At 31.4% G+C, this 14,972-nt stretch overlaps 1 protein-coding gene across 5 annotated transcripts in view; it reads right to left on the reverse strand.

Moving 5' to 3' along the window:
• The window catches only part of LOC139486476 (stromal interaction molecule 1-like), a 36,718-nt gene extending 26,900 nt beyond the window's left edge, over positions 1-9,818 (reverse strand). For 2 of the 5 annotated variants that reach the window (XM_071271363.1, XM_071271361.1), the window contains exons 1-2: positions 9,512-9,812; positions 4,069-4,190 (exon numbers count right to left, since the gene is read on the reverse strand). In XM_071271363.1, the coding sequence (XP_071127464.1) occupies positions 4,069-4,190; positions 9,512-9,632 (243 nt within the window). In that variant the 5' untranslated portion in view covers positions 9,633-9,812. Of the gene's footprint in view, positions 1-4,068; positions 4,191-9,511 lie in introns of all 5 variants that reach the window. The other 3 variants (XM_071271366.1, XM_071271364.1, XM_071271362.1) reach the window with 2 other exon arrangements.
• Positions 9,819-14,972: the final 5,154 nt, after the last annotated feature.

Here is a 14,972-nt window from a genome sequence, read left to right on the forward strand (position 1 = left end):
AAGAGACAACATAACTCGACCATAGAATAGACAGTGTCAAAGCATTTTGCAAATTAAAGAGACAACATAACTCGACCATAGAATAGACAGTGTCAAAGCATTTTGCAAATTAAAGAGACAACATAACTCGACCATAGAATAGACAGTGTCAAAGCATTTTGCAAATTAAAGAGACAACATAACTCGACCATAGAATAGACAGTGTCAAAGCATTTTGCAAATTAAAGAGACAACATAACTCGACCATAGAATAGACAGTGTCAAAGCATTTTGCAAATTAAAGAGACAACATAACTCGACCATAGAATAGACAGTGTCAAAGCATTTTGCAAATTAAAGAGACAACATAACTCGACCATAGAATAGACAGTGTCAAAGCATTTTGCAAATTAAAGAGACAACATAACTCGACCATAGAATAGACAGTGTCAAAGCATTTTGCAAATTAAAGAGACAACATAACTCGACCATAGAATAGACAGTGTCAAAGCATTTTGCAAATTAAAGAGACAACATAACTCGACCATAGAATAGACAGTGTCAAAGCATTTTGCAAATTAAAGAGACAACATAACTCGACCATAGAATAGACAGTGTCAAAGCATTTTGCAAATTAAAGAGACAACATAACTCGACCATAGAATAGACAGTGTCAAAGCATTTTGCAAATTAAAGAGACAACATAACTCGACCATAGAATAGACAGTGTCAAAGCATTTTGCAAATTAAAGAGACAACATAACTCGACCATAGAATAGACAGTGTCAAAGCATTTTGCAAATTAAAGAGACAACATAACTCGACCATAGAATAGACAGTGTCAAAGCATTTTGCAAATTAAAGAGACAACATAACTCGACCATAGAATAGACAGTGTCAAAGCATTTTGCAAATTAAAGAGACAACATAACTCGACCATAGAATAGACAGTGTCAAAGCATTTTGCAAATTAAAGAGACAACATAACTCGACCATAGAATAGACAGTGTCAAAGCATTTTGCAAATTAAAGAGACAACATAACTCGACCATAGAATAGACAGTGTCAAAGCATTTTGCAAATTAAAGAGACAACATAACTCGACCATAGAATAGACAGTGTCAAAGCATTTTGCAAATTAAAGAGACAACATAACTCGACCATAGAATAGACAGTGTCAAAGCATTTTGCAAATTAAAGAGACAACATAACTCGACCATAGAATAGACAGTGTCAAAGCATTTTGCAAATTAAAGAGACAACATAACTCGACCATAGAATAGACAGTGTCAAAGCATTTTGCAAATTAAAGAGACAACATAACTCGACCATAGAATAGACAGTGTCAAAGCATTTTGCAAATTAAAGAGACAACATAACTCGACCATAGAATAGACAGTGTCAAAGCATTTTGCAAATTAAAGAGACAACATAACTCGACCATAGAATAGACAGTGTCAAAGCATTTTGCAAATTAAAGAGACAACATAACTCGACCATAGAATAGACAGTGTCAAAGCATTTTGCAAATTAAAGAGACAACATAACTCGACCATAGAATAGACAGTGTCAAAGCATTTTGCAAATTAAAGAGACAACATAACTCGACCATAGAATAGACAGTGTCAAAGCATTTTGCAAATTAAAGAGACAACATAACTCGACCATAGAATAGACAGTGTCAAAGCATTTTGCAAATTAAAGAGACAACATAACTCGACCATAGAATAGACAGTGTCAAAGCATTTTGCAAATTAAAGAGACAACATAACTCGACCATAGAATAGACAGTGTCAAAGCATTTTGCAAATTAAAGAGACAACATAACTCGACCATAGAATAGACAGTGTCAAAGCATTTTGCAAATTAAAGAGACAACATAACTCGACCATAGAATAGACAGTGTCAAAGCATTTTGCAAATTAAAGAGACAACATAACTCGACCATAGAATAGACAGTGTCAAAGCATTTTGCAAATTAAAGAGACAACATAACTCGACCATAGAATAGACAGTGTCAAAGCATTTTGCAAATTAAAGAGACAACATAACTCGACCATAGAATAGACAGTGTCAAAGCATTTTGCAAATTAAAGAGACAACATAACTCGACCATAGAATAGACAGTGTCAAAGCATTTTGCAAATTAAAGAGACAACATAACTCGACCATAGAATAGACAACAGCAGAAGGTCACATATGTACATGTATACTGTAAATTCAGTTATTAATGTATGCATTTATAAATTGCAATTTTGCAAAAAATGGACAAAAAGCTAGATTAATAATTGTGATTTCAGGAAAATCTATATACAGATATATATATGTAGGCCTTCTAATCTGGGCCTATTATAGCTGACTACATGCGGTATGGGCATTGCTCATTGTTGAAGGCCGTACGGTGAACTATAGTTGTAACTGTCTGTGTCTTTTTGGTCTTTTGTGGATAGTTGTCTCATTGGCAATCATACCACATCTTCTTTTTTATACTATATTAGCTATCAGAATTTGAGTTCTTTTTATTGTTGACTATTTTTTCTCTTTTACACATTCCCAATTCCCATTCTCAATTTAATTCTATTATAAAATCATCCAAGATAGTTACCATAGTAGAAAACATTGCACCAAGGTACTGGTTGATTAATATATTTTCATGGGTACTAATTTTCTTTGATTGAGAGAAACTTGCATTTTCGTGAATATTTAATTTAGTGGTATTATATTTCTTTAGGAAATTTGTTATCCCTTGAACATTTAAATTTGTGGTTACCCTGTACCAATGAAATCAACGAAAATTGGTATCCAACAAATATTAATGAATCCACAGTACCATATGGACCTTTGTTGTTTTAAGGCTCTGGGGAGAACACTGATAATAAAAACCTCACAATAATTTCTGAATTAACAGTACATATGTACTGCATGGTATATGAAACTGTTATATAAAAAAATCATGAGCATAATTAACAGGATTAAGTGATAATGAAGGTCAGATGTTATGCCAGGGATGCTATGGTCAATTTCTTTGACCAGTAACATTGATTATAATGGTCAGTTATATAATTATTCAATACATTCACCTGGCCTCCCTTAATTTCCATACATCTTGATAACACCACATTATCAATGATTAAATAATGTTCTAAATTCCTGATAAGATTTATTATATTGAATATTTATTACTTTTACAACATTTTATGTATATTTATATACCTATTTAGATTAATGTATGTAAATGAAATTTACACCATAGTAAATTATTTCTTGATTTATGCAAGATTAGGATTCAATAATAAACAATTTAAAAAAAGATTTGACAAATTAGATTTGAATGCATTGGTGATGTTTTAAATGGTAACATTTTTACGTTATGATGATATGCATGTTAAAAGTCAATGATTTAACGGGTATTAAAACTCATACATTGTGTAAAATGTGAACCCAAATCTTTCAAGTAGGATTGTAAATTATAGATTTACATGTATATACAAGGTCGATTTTTCAGCAAACTATTTTATACAACATAAACTAATTAATAAACTAAATCAATTCTCTATATATCATGTATATCAGGTAGCCTGCAGCAGACAGCTTTTGATTTTAGCAGACAACATTTAGAAAACTGGCAAAATTACAAAAAAAAATACTTTTAACTTTCTTATTTGTTTATTTTCTTGTTTTTATATACCAGGCAGATTTATAAGGGTTAAATACATACTTATACATTTAATGCTATGACTTTTTACAAGGGGCCCACCCCGACTCTACACTTCAGAAATTACTAAAATTTGGCTTCCATCCTCCATGCTATACTTTGAGATGTTTTTTTCCTTTTGTTCATATTGTCCTCATGGTCATAGTCAAAACTGGGATTAGCTGAAGGATTTTACACTCCCTCCCTTTCCACCCAAGTTTTGACCTTCATAACCAAGCTCATTTCTTACATCTTGGTTCATATTTCCATATTGGTCACCATCTATATCATACATGTACATACATGTAGTCATGCATGTGGTGTTATTTTTTTATCACTTCCACATGACCTCTCCCCTCTCTCACCCCCATTCCAGTTAGACAATAACTACATACCCCTTTGCTTTCCTGTTGGTTTACATTGCCATCTTGGTCATCGTCTATCATATGATGTAATTCATTAATGGCTTCCAAACTCAGTTTATCTGTACTGCATGATGGGTCTTTCTCATCACATTCTAAAAAGAAAACTATATACATGATATATGTTAACATTTTTTTTCTTACTAAAACACTCATAGAACCAGACAAAACATAATATTTAAGGCAGCTAATCACTTGTAAATTTGAAGCATATCTGATTACTGTAAACCAACTTATTCTTGCAGATACTTCATTTTTGTGTTTAGCCCTTTCTCATGTTTCTAGTGTAGACAATTGTAAGTATTCATTTTCTTAATTTCATAGGGAATGACTATAAGTATGAAAAGATCAGTTGGGTGACTGTAAGAGAGGGCTTTTATGGCACTGTTTCCCTCTATCCTAGGCTAGCCACAAATGGACACTTTGACATACAGTCTTTTGGTATGTATAACACGCACATTTATACCCTAGGTCATGTTTCTTGTAAGAGGGGTGCGTGTTATACATGACTACAAACAATTTCTTAGTCTTTTTTTTTAGGTCCAAACTCCGACAAAGAAATTTTCAAATGAAGTGAAGAGTACGGAATATTTTTGCTAAAACCTCGATTGTTTTTATGTTTTTCATTTCTCAATCATGTCAATTTTATACTATAAAACTGAACATCACAAATATACCAGGACAGACAGATCTATCTTTTGAATCAATAAAACATGCCCGATTTTACATTTAATTGTTCATATTTCATGTATTTTGTCAAAACAAACTCTCTTCAAAGAAAGCATGACAGGTAGAAGATACAAAATGAATAAAACAAGTTACATGTGAAAGAACATAGGAGATCGTAATAACACCTTTATAGACTGATGTATGATCTAAATACATGTAACATACATATTCATTGATCATTTGTTGATACATGTTTATGTACATGTATATATATGTAATGATGTATTTAAGAAAACAATAAAAATTTCGGTTTGAAATGCAAAATTCTTAAATTTATTGAAACTATTTCCATTTCATCTTATAACTTAATATAAATACATGTAATCGACATTTAGGAATCTACAATACTGTAATTTTCCATTTGACATGAAATAAACCTGAAATTGACGAGACCTTGAATCAATGTACAACCAGGTTATATTTAATAACAGTAATATATTACAACTGTATCAATTTCAATCTAAATCTATTTCACCTATGTACATGATGTACAAGTACACTATTAGACCTAGGGCAACTGATTCTGTTTCTTATTGGTATAATAAATCATTTTTTAATCAGAAGTTGTTAACAAGAAGTCCTCAATTTTCAGTTTTCACCTTTCTTCACAATCCTGACACCATATATTAATAACAATTTATCCAGCCTTGTGAAAATAAACATACAAGTAAATTGCCTAATAGGGGGAGGTTTTTAAAAGGGCTTGTTGGTAAAAAAAAATCATAAAGAGAAGCTGGCTTTACATTTCACAAGATGCATTAAATGGCAAATCAGGACTTGACATTTACGACCTTTGTCCTCTACTGATGAAAAACATGTGTTGACCTCTAAATGTATTTGATTAGTGAGGGGAGAGGACTTCAATACAGAAAGTAGAAAATCAATTTAAAATTCAATTTTTAGAATGTGGTGGAAAAATCAAATTTGGAAAATAAATGTATTAACATTTTGGCTCGCTCACCTTATATGTTTACAATAACATACACTGACTATTTACATGATTTAATTCATTCTCATGAGCATGTGCATATATATTTAAAATATGTTATAAATCAATTACCTTTTAAATTACATGTAACTGTTGGTACTTTATGGTACAGAATCTTGATAAGATATAGGGGGAACCCCAATATTTAATTCTTGTCTTGTCTATGGTGGATATATAGTATTTCAGAGGTTAGATTAATTAAAGTAACAATGTACCTAATCAGTTTGAATTAGTGGAATGCCGTCATTGACTTCATATACATGTATATACATATACAAATATACAGTATGATATATATATATACTAGTTCAAAAAGACAAAACATCATCAGAGGAAGGTACATGTACATTGCTTTTAAAATTAGGGTCATAAATACATGCTTTTCAATGGTCTTAAAATTATTTGATTGAAAGAACATCAAAAATATTACATGTATATTAGAAAGCTAATTTTGGGCCTTTTTCAAGACAAAAGATCACAAGTTTTGGGATTGATCAATATATTCAAGTTCCTTACAGTCTGTAGCTATAGATTCAGCTCATCTTGACATGTTACAAATATATCTGTCTATGGTGGTGTTCATGCTGTCTCTACTTTAAAAAGTGGAAAGCCTGATCATAGATACTTTTGTTTGTACAGAGTACATGAATAAAAAAAAAAATTTGAAAATAGGAGGTTCTAAATCAATCAACAATCATGACAATGTTCAGTGTAAAAAAAATAAAAAATTAACAAAATTGTCCTCACTGATGTACATGTACAATGTGCCATAGTGCTTATTAATGTTTATAGATCTACCATATTGGGGTAGGTTAGTTTGTCAATAAAATGCTTAGTCTTTTAACTTCTAACCTCATATTCTTTGATGTTTGGCCTTACTATTGTTTACTAGTACTCACGGATAATGAAAACAGATAAACGATGCACGCCATTATCACTGTTGTGCAGCTTCTTCATGAGTTGATAAAGTATTTGCAAATTGGTTATGATACTGATTATTGTCCAAAGAACATAAGCATATGTTGATGAAATATACATGTATAATACTTTTCATTGTCTATTTCACACGTCACCAATTACTAAATTTGTTCAAATCATTTGAAAGATAATGACCTAAACTATTATGGTAAAATGATGATGATTTTACTGGTTAATAACTTTTAAATCGTGTTGTTCAAGCTTAGATTCCCACATTTGTAAAAGTTAGCACCTTTCATCATGTTTATAAAATTTATGACTAGAAGTTAAACAGCTGCTTTAAGTGAACTACCTGTAGAGGTACAAATGTACATGTCCTTCAAAAAGCTAACAAAATTAAAATTGAGAATGGAAATGGGGAATGTCATCAATGGTCATTGTCATCAAAGACAACATCCCTGACCAAAGAGCAGACATTTCCATTCAAGAACCCTAAATTAAAAAAACAAAACAATGATATACATGTACATGACAAATATCACATAAATATATATAAAAAACAAGATGTGGTATGATTGCCAACGAGAACACTCTCCACATCAGCCTAAATGACACAGAAAATGAGAAATGAATCATGTGAATAATTCAAGGCTTTTGCCAAGTGTTGTTGTATGATTGGAGATTCATTGTGATGGTGTTATTCCACCTCAAGGTTTAACATACAAACAATGTATTAAATAACAAAAGTTCTTCACACCAGTTTTTATGTTATTATAAATTATTGATAAAATAACAATGACCATCATGACTATCATGACAATGTGATAACACTGTTTTCTTCAACCATTGACTCTGATATTATGGGATGAACATAAATCTCTATCATATACATGTACACGTATGTCTATACTTACAATTTGAAGCATATTTTAAAACATGTTACTGTACTTTGTTTTTTCTGCATTCAAATTCTGTACAATACTGTTAATTCAGAAATAATTGCCATGTTTTTTAATTATGTTCCAAAATCAATCAAAGTCTTAAAGTGGCATGTAAATGTACATGCATTGACATGTACATGTATATGTGCACTTTCATAAGGTCAATTTCTATCCAACGCAGTAAATATATAAGATAATAAGAAAGAATTGAGTTTTAATGTATGCTTTTAACATATATATTGCATTTGAATTCCCAAAATCAATAAGCCTTTAAACATGTTAAAATTAAAGCTTTATGGAAATTACAAAAATGATCGCCTTTGAATATGTACAGCTGAAATCTTTAAAGCCATGCAAGAATTATCAATATTCTCTTTGTCTTTTGAATAGTTGAAATCTTTAAAACTATGTGGGAAATATCAATATCAGAATATATATTCTTTTTGTGTTGTTAAAGGGAAGATTATGCCATCAAAATACATTATAAAAACAGTCTTAACATAACCATGATGATAACAATGCAGAAGAATACAAACATTGACAAATGTTACGTATATCATGTACAGTTTTTGTTGACAGTGTATAAATGCATATGTACATGTACATGTAAATATACATACAAACAAGTTACCTTCTAGTTTATGCAGTTATATACTGCAGCTGTGCTATTTGAGCAGTCAAATTGCATTGACCGTACCTTTTTATTCATATGTGATATACAGTCACTGACCATGTATCATCTTGTTTTAATGATGTTGACAACGTGTTTCCGTAGAGTTTTATTTCTGACGTCAATAAAACATACAGGCTCGCAGAAATTTTACGTCTTCTGCTCAAAATTTGGAAATGATGGTTTTTACCCTAAATACGGACATTGTTTTTTTTTTTAATTTGCAAATTCAGATAATAGACATTTGTAATAAAGCACAAAACCAATATGAATATTTCAAATTTAACAATAGTATATGAATACTATTTCGAAAGACTGATAATAATGGATCACAGTTTATGCGGAAGATTTATAACATGTAAGACATCAAAAGACATGTTTTTCAAAAACGATATCAAAATGAAAAATGTATAAGACAACTCAAATTTCACAGTTTTAGTTTTATAAAAAGATACAATAAATCTATCTCAGCATCTGTATAAAAAAGTGTTCACCATGCAGTTGCGAAAATATTAGACCTCAGGCACCGATTCGTTTTAGTAACAAAATATACATTTTGATCGAGGACAATGTCTTTCATGATTCTTCTATATACTCTTATTTATATCTATTTACTTACTTATATACAATTTTGAAATCTAAAATGTAAAAGTACAACAACACTTCAGATGTAACATCGTACATAATTATCCCCATTTATATTAAGGACAAATTTAACAAGCAATGATTAGTTATATTTTAAGGGAAAAAAATATTGTTATAAAATATTATTTTTTTTTCTCCCGAGCGCTAATTTTCTTCTCCGGGCGCTAATTTTCCTTCTCCGGGCGCTTTTTCTTTTCCCCGGGCGCTTTTTCTTTTCCCGGGCGCTTTTTAGTAGGACCGTTGTTTAGGTCCTTCTGATATTTTTTAACTATTTGGACATGTTGGAACCATCCATGATCCACAAAATAGTCTAACTATATCATAAGGACTATAAAGCTAAAGTGTACTGTTCCACTGCTAGGCCAACACTGGAAAACAGCCTGATTTTAATTACATAATTACCATGATCAATATCATGTACATTGTACATGTATAACTGAAGTATGGCCATAGTAGGATATGGGAGCAGAGAATGAGTGTGTGGATGAGAGAGATTTTACTTTTATGATTCTTTAAGTTTTATACCTTCTTTGATTCCTCCCTGTTCTGAATTATCACACACAATCAAAAGCGAGTTCAACAAAACTGTTACAACAATAAACAGTGTGGTTATCACCGGCGATCTGGGCCAACTTCTGGTTATCATATTTTGTACTCCCGGTAATTTTTAATATTTATCCTGCAATACATTAATTTCTTTGGCACTTAAATCCGGTATTTGAACATATAAATTCATCACAAATCCTACAAGTAATGTGGAAATTCAAAAAAGAATTTGTGTGTTCATACGTATCATTCTTCTACCGGAAGTTTATGTGATACATTGGGTAGTGCTAAAAAGTTGATCAGATGAACCGATGTTATCAAACAAATAAATCTTTAAAATGTGAGGTTAAAGCATGATATTGATCATACAAAGTTACGGGATCCATTAAATCAACTATTAACACAGGCACTTGTCTCAGAAAAAAAAGTCCTACATACCTTCAGGTATATACAGAAAAAAAATTCTGAGGCCGTGACAATAAATTATTTAATCCATTAAAATTGTCTTATCATATGAAATTATTTTTCTTACTTTTCCATTAATAAAAGCATTAAATCAAACAATATTAATTAAACATAATTTGAAAGAGGTTTGAGACATTTTCAATTACTTTTTACAGATATCTGATACCGAGGAGACAAAAACATTAAAAAAAAAGAAGACAGAAATCACCAAATTATGATAAAAATCGAGGAAAATAAAAGTGATTAGATAGTGAGCTGAATTGTAAACATGTAACAGAAGAGTTTGCGAGTACAAAAATAAATAGTTTTAATATGAGGAAAGCTACTAGATATGACAAATACATTTTTTTTTATGATTTTTATATTCCTTGCCCGATTGACTTATGTTTAAGAAAGCAAAAATGAATGAAAATAAAAAAAAAAATGTCAAGACAAAGTGATGTCCCCGCCCTCCACTCTGAAGTAACTGTATTTAAAAAAAAGTCAATGTAGGACTTTCGTTGTTGTGTCGGGGAGAAACAATTGATACCCCCGCAAATGCAAATACAAAGTGTTATTCTAAAATAACTATAACATTTAACCGCTTCTACCCCAAAAATTACAAAGTTCAACCAGAGACATATATACATGTCTCTGGTTCAACTATCTCCCAAAAAAGTTTGAGAAAGGCAATATTAATAAGAATAAAGAAAAAACCGACAACATGCATCCTTCAATAAATTTATAAACAGCCAGCAAAGTGAAAACTTCCTAGTATTCAAACTTTAATTAGAAGGAGTTATCTGGAAACGCTCCTCTTATGCAAGTAAATACTAAAAAAAAAAAATACAAAGTTCAACTTACTCCCAAAATAGCAAATGATTATAATAAAAATCAAAACCCTGAGCACATAAAATTGAGAAAGGAAATGGTGAATATGTCAAAGCGACAACCACCCGACCATAGAGCAAACAACAGCCGAAGGCAACCAATGGGTCTTCAATGTAGCGAGAATTCCCGCACCCGTAGGTGTCCTTCAGCTGGCCCCTAAAATATGCATAATAGTACAGTGATAATGGACGTCATACTAAACTCCGAATTATACACAAGAAACTAAAATTTAAAATCATACAAGACTAACAAAGGCCAGAGGCTCCTGACTTGGGACAGGCGCAAAATTGCGGCGGGGTTAAACATGTTTATGAGATCTCAACCCTCCCCCTATACCTCTAGCCAATGTAGAAAAGTAAAAGAATAGCAATACGCACATTAAAATTCAGTTCAAGAGAAGTCCGAGTCTGATGTCAAAAGATGTAACAAAAGAAAATAAATAAAATGACAATAATACATAAATAACAACAGACTACTAGCAGTTAACTGACATGCCAGCTCCAGACCTCATGCAATTAAACTGATTGAAAGATTATGTCTTCATCATATGAATATCAGGTACAATCCCTCCCGTTAGGGGTTTAGTATCATACTATCATAAAATATATGAGAAGAACATAACCCGTGTCATGCCAACAACTGTTTTTTTAGAAATAAATGTGTTTAGTTCCGATGCAAAGACCCTATCAGTGAATCAATGTTAAATCCAAAATATGCAATCTTTAATGACCTGACAACAGTATCGTAACTATATCCCCTTTTAATAAGTCTATTTAAAGGTTTTGTTAGTTTCTGAGGAGAATACTGACATTTTTGTGCTTTATAAAGAATATTTCCATAAAATTTTGGATGTGAAATACCTGAACGTATAAGATGTCTGCATGTTGAGTTATATTTACGAATTATTTCCTTATACCGGTGATAAAATTTAGTAAATGTTTTGACCAGTTTGTGATATCGAAAACCCTGGTGTAATAATTTTTCAGTAATACATAAATTTCTCTCGCTAAAATCTAATACATTGTTACATACACGAGCGAATCGTACAAGTTGAGATATATAAACACCATAAGATGGTGACAAGGGAACGTCACCATCTAAAAATGGATAATTAACAATAGGAAATGAAAAATCATCTCTTTTATCATAAATTTTTGTATTAAGCTTCCCGTTTATGATATAGATATCAAGATCGAGGAAAGGGCAGTGGTCATTGTTATCATTAGCTTTATTTAAAGTAAGTTCTACAGGATAAATTTCTTTAGTATACATACTGAAGTCGTCATTATTTAGAGCCAATATATCATCCAAATATCTAAAAGTATTGTTAAATTTTTGTATCAAATGTTGTTTTGATGGGTCTTTGCTAATTTTAGTCATAAATTGTAACTCATAACAATACAAAAACAGGTCCGCAATAAGTGGTGCACAGTTAGTCCCCATTGGAATTCCAATAACTTGACGATATACGGAATCTCCAAAGCGAACAAAAATGTTATCAAGTAAAAATTCAAGTGCATAAATAGTATCAAAGCATGTCCAATTGACATAGTTCTTTTGTTTATTGCTACTAAAAAATGATCTAAAAGAGTTTGAACATATGTACTCGCATTCCGACTTTTTAAATGCCCAGTTAATTAGGGATGTGAATTTTTTCTTAATAAGAATATGAGGCAAAGTGGTATATAGGGTAGAAAAATCAAAACTTTGAACAGATTCAAAATCACCAATATATGCATGCAATTTATCAAGTACTTCCAACGAGTTTTTGACACTCCAAAAGTAATTAATTCCACTATTTTCAAAGGCCTTATTTGAACAATTTATTATCAGGTTTTTTATTGTACCAAGTGTACTAGTAAGTAAAACAGACAATTTAGTAGTTGAACAATGGCTGGAAGATGAAATAAATCTATATTTGTAAGGTTTTTTGTGCAGCTTCGGAAGCCAGTACATAGTTGGGACTTTCATTGTGTTTGGTTCTGCTTGTAAAGAAGTAGCTAAAAGTTTATGTTTGTTACAGATGTCGTTTTCTGAAAATGAAGTCAGTTGGAATGTTGGTGAATTCGTGATTTCCTTTTGCAGAACCTCTATATAAAATTTACGTCAAACAATAATGATATTATTAGCAGCTTTATCAGCCGGGACAAAAACAAATTCCTTGGCTAGTTCTGTTAGTTTATTTTTGATACGCGAAATAGGGTTTTTATAGTTTTTGTTGAGGGTAAAATGTTCTTTAAAATGTTGTATTCGAATATCAACTATCTTCATTACTGAATTAATAAAGGAGTCCAAAGATTTTTTGTCAGCTTTTTCCCGTTTTACCCATTTCAAACAGTAGGCGCGGAGTGAGTCGTTGATGATATTACGACACTCATTCCAGTTAATAGTTGACGGGGGACGATATTTAGGTCCTTTACTGAGGAATGATTTTAACTCTCGGTCGCGAACGATGTTAAGGTCTCCTGTTATAACATGGGAAATTGGTCCATAGGTGTATTCTGAATTACTGCAATTACACGACATAGGTGTATTTTCAGTGATATTTACATCTTTACACAATTGGCTATAATTAAACACATATTTTCGGGTAGATTTCTTGTAAATATAACAAATGAGAGGGAGTTCAGTATTATCAAAATATCCAGGAATTTGGTCTTTAACAGAATGGTCGTTAAAAATACCGGCAATATTTACAAAATCAAAACCTTTATTGACATACTTTATTTTAATAAAATGTTTTTTATGATCTTCAGGGCGATCAATTTTTGGAAACAGTTTAGAATAACAATATGCCATTATAATTTGGACAATTTCATACTTAGGACTGTAATATGAAATTGTGTTGCAATCCTCTAAAATTTTATTTAATTTATTTATAGGTAAAGAACAAAGCTTGGTTAACAGATAATGTCTGCCGTTGTTTTTTGAAATGGAAATTAGGTCCGAAATATTTGTATGGTTGGTCCGAAATTTTCTTTGATTGCGATTTTTTCTGCGTCCATGAGAACGATTTTTACGAACAGTTTTAGAAACTATATCCAAAATGTTAACAGAATCGGTTCTTGATATATTGCCAATTCCCATGATATTATCATTAAGACCGAGAGGGTAGACTGTCTGTAATTTTTTAATCCAATTTAATTCATTTATTTTTCGTGATCGTACAAACTTGGAATGAGATTCACCAGGCTGCTTATTTACTACTTCTAAAGGTTGAACTGTTAAATATTTAATAGGATGACTGTGCTTCTTAAGATGTTGATAAATGATACTTTTGAATTTATTGGGTCTTTTAAAACGATACAGGTGTTCTTGCGTGCGTTTAGATAAATATCGCCCAGTTTCACCTACGTACTGAATACCGCATCCCGGTTTGTTTCAAGTGAGTAAATAAATAATACTGTTTGTTTTTCAAGTAATATCAGTTTCAAAATTTAGAGAAAATGTGCGACCATTAAATGTGGACCTTACTGTATTGTTGGTGGAAAGACGGGGACACGTAAGTCATTTTTTGGCATGACACTTATCGATAGAAGGGTAACCACGATTTTTATTGTTAAAAACGTTAGCTATAGTAGTAATATGTACACACAGCCAGCAAAGTGGAAACTTCCTAGAATTCAAAAAGTACCATGGAGGAGTTATGCGTAATAACTATATAACCATAATGGAACGGACGGACGGACGGACAGGAGTAAAGCAATATGCTCCCCAATTTTAGTTACGGAGCAAAAGTTACGGAGCAATAAAATAATAATAAATTTAAAGCACTAGAAGTCATTTGATACCTTACCTTACCTTTGTATCTGTAACCCCCTTTGTAGAGGAAGCATACGCTAGTATGTAGAATTTGTGATCTCAATTTCTATATACACAGGATAAAGGCAATATAGGAATGTTTTACTTGCATTGAGTCACAACACCAACATTTATGGAATTATCAAATAGACATTGATAAACTGTACGTCACACCAAAGTTCATGGAGTTAATTTACCTCCTTTATTCATTTTGAACATACGTTTTTTTTTAATTTTAAAAGGCTGAATGACAGACGAGTATACAGTTTTGAGCTCAAACTTTTACGGGTCATATGCTTTTATC

The sequence above is a fragment of the Mytilus edulis genome, chromosome 8, assembly GCF_963676685.1.
Source record: "Mytilus edulis chromosome 8, xbMytEdul2.2, whole genome shotgun sequence".
Classification (NCBI taxonomy): domain Eukaryota; kingdom Metazoa; phylum Mollusca; class Bivalvia; order Mytilida; family Mytilidae; genus Mytilus; species Mytilus edulis.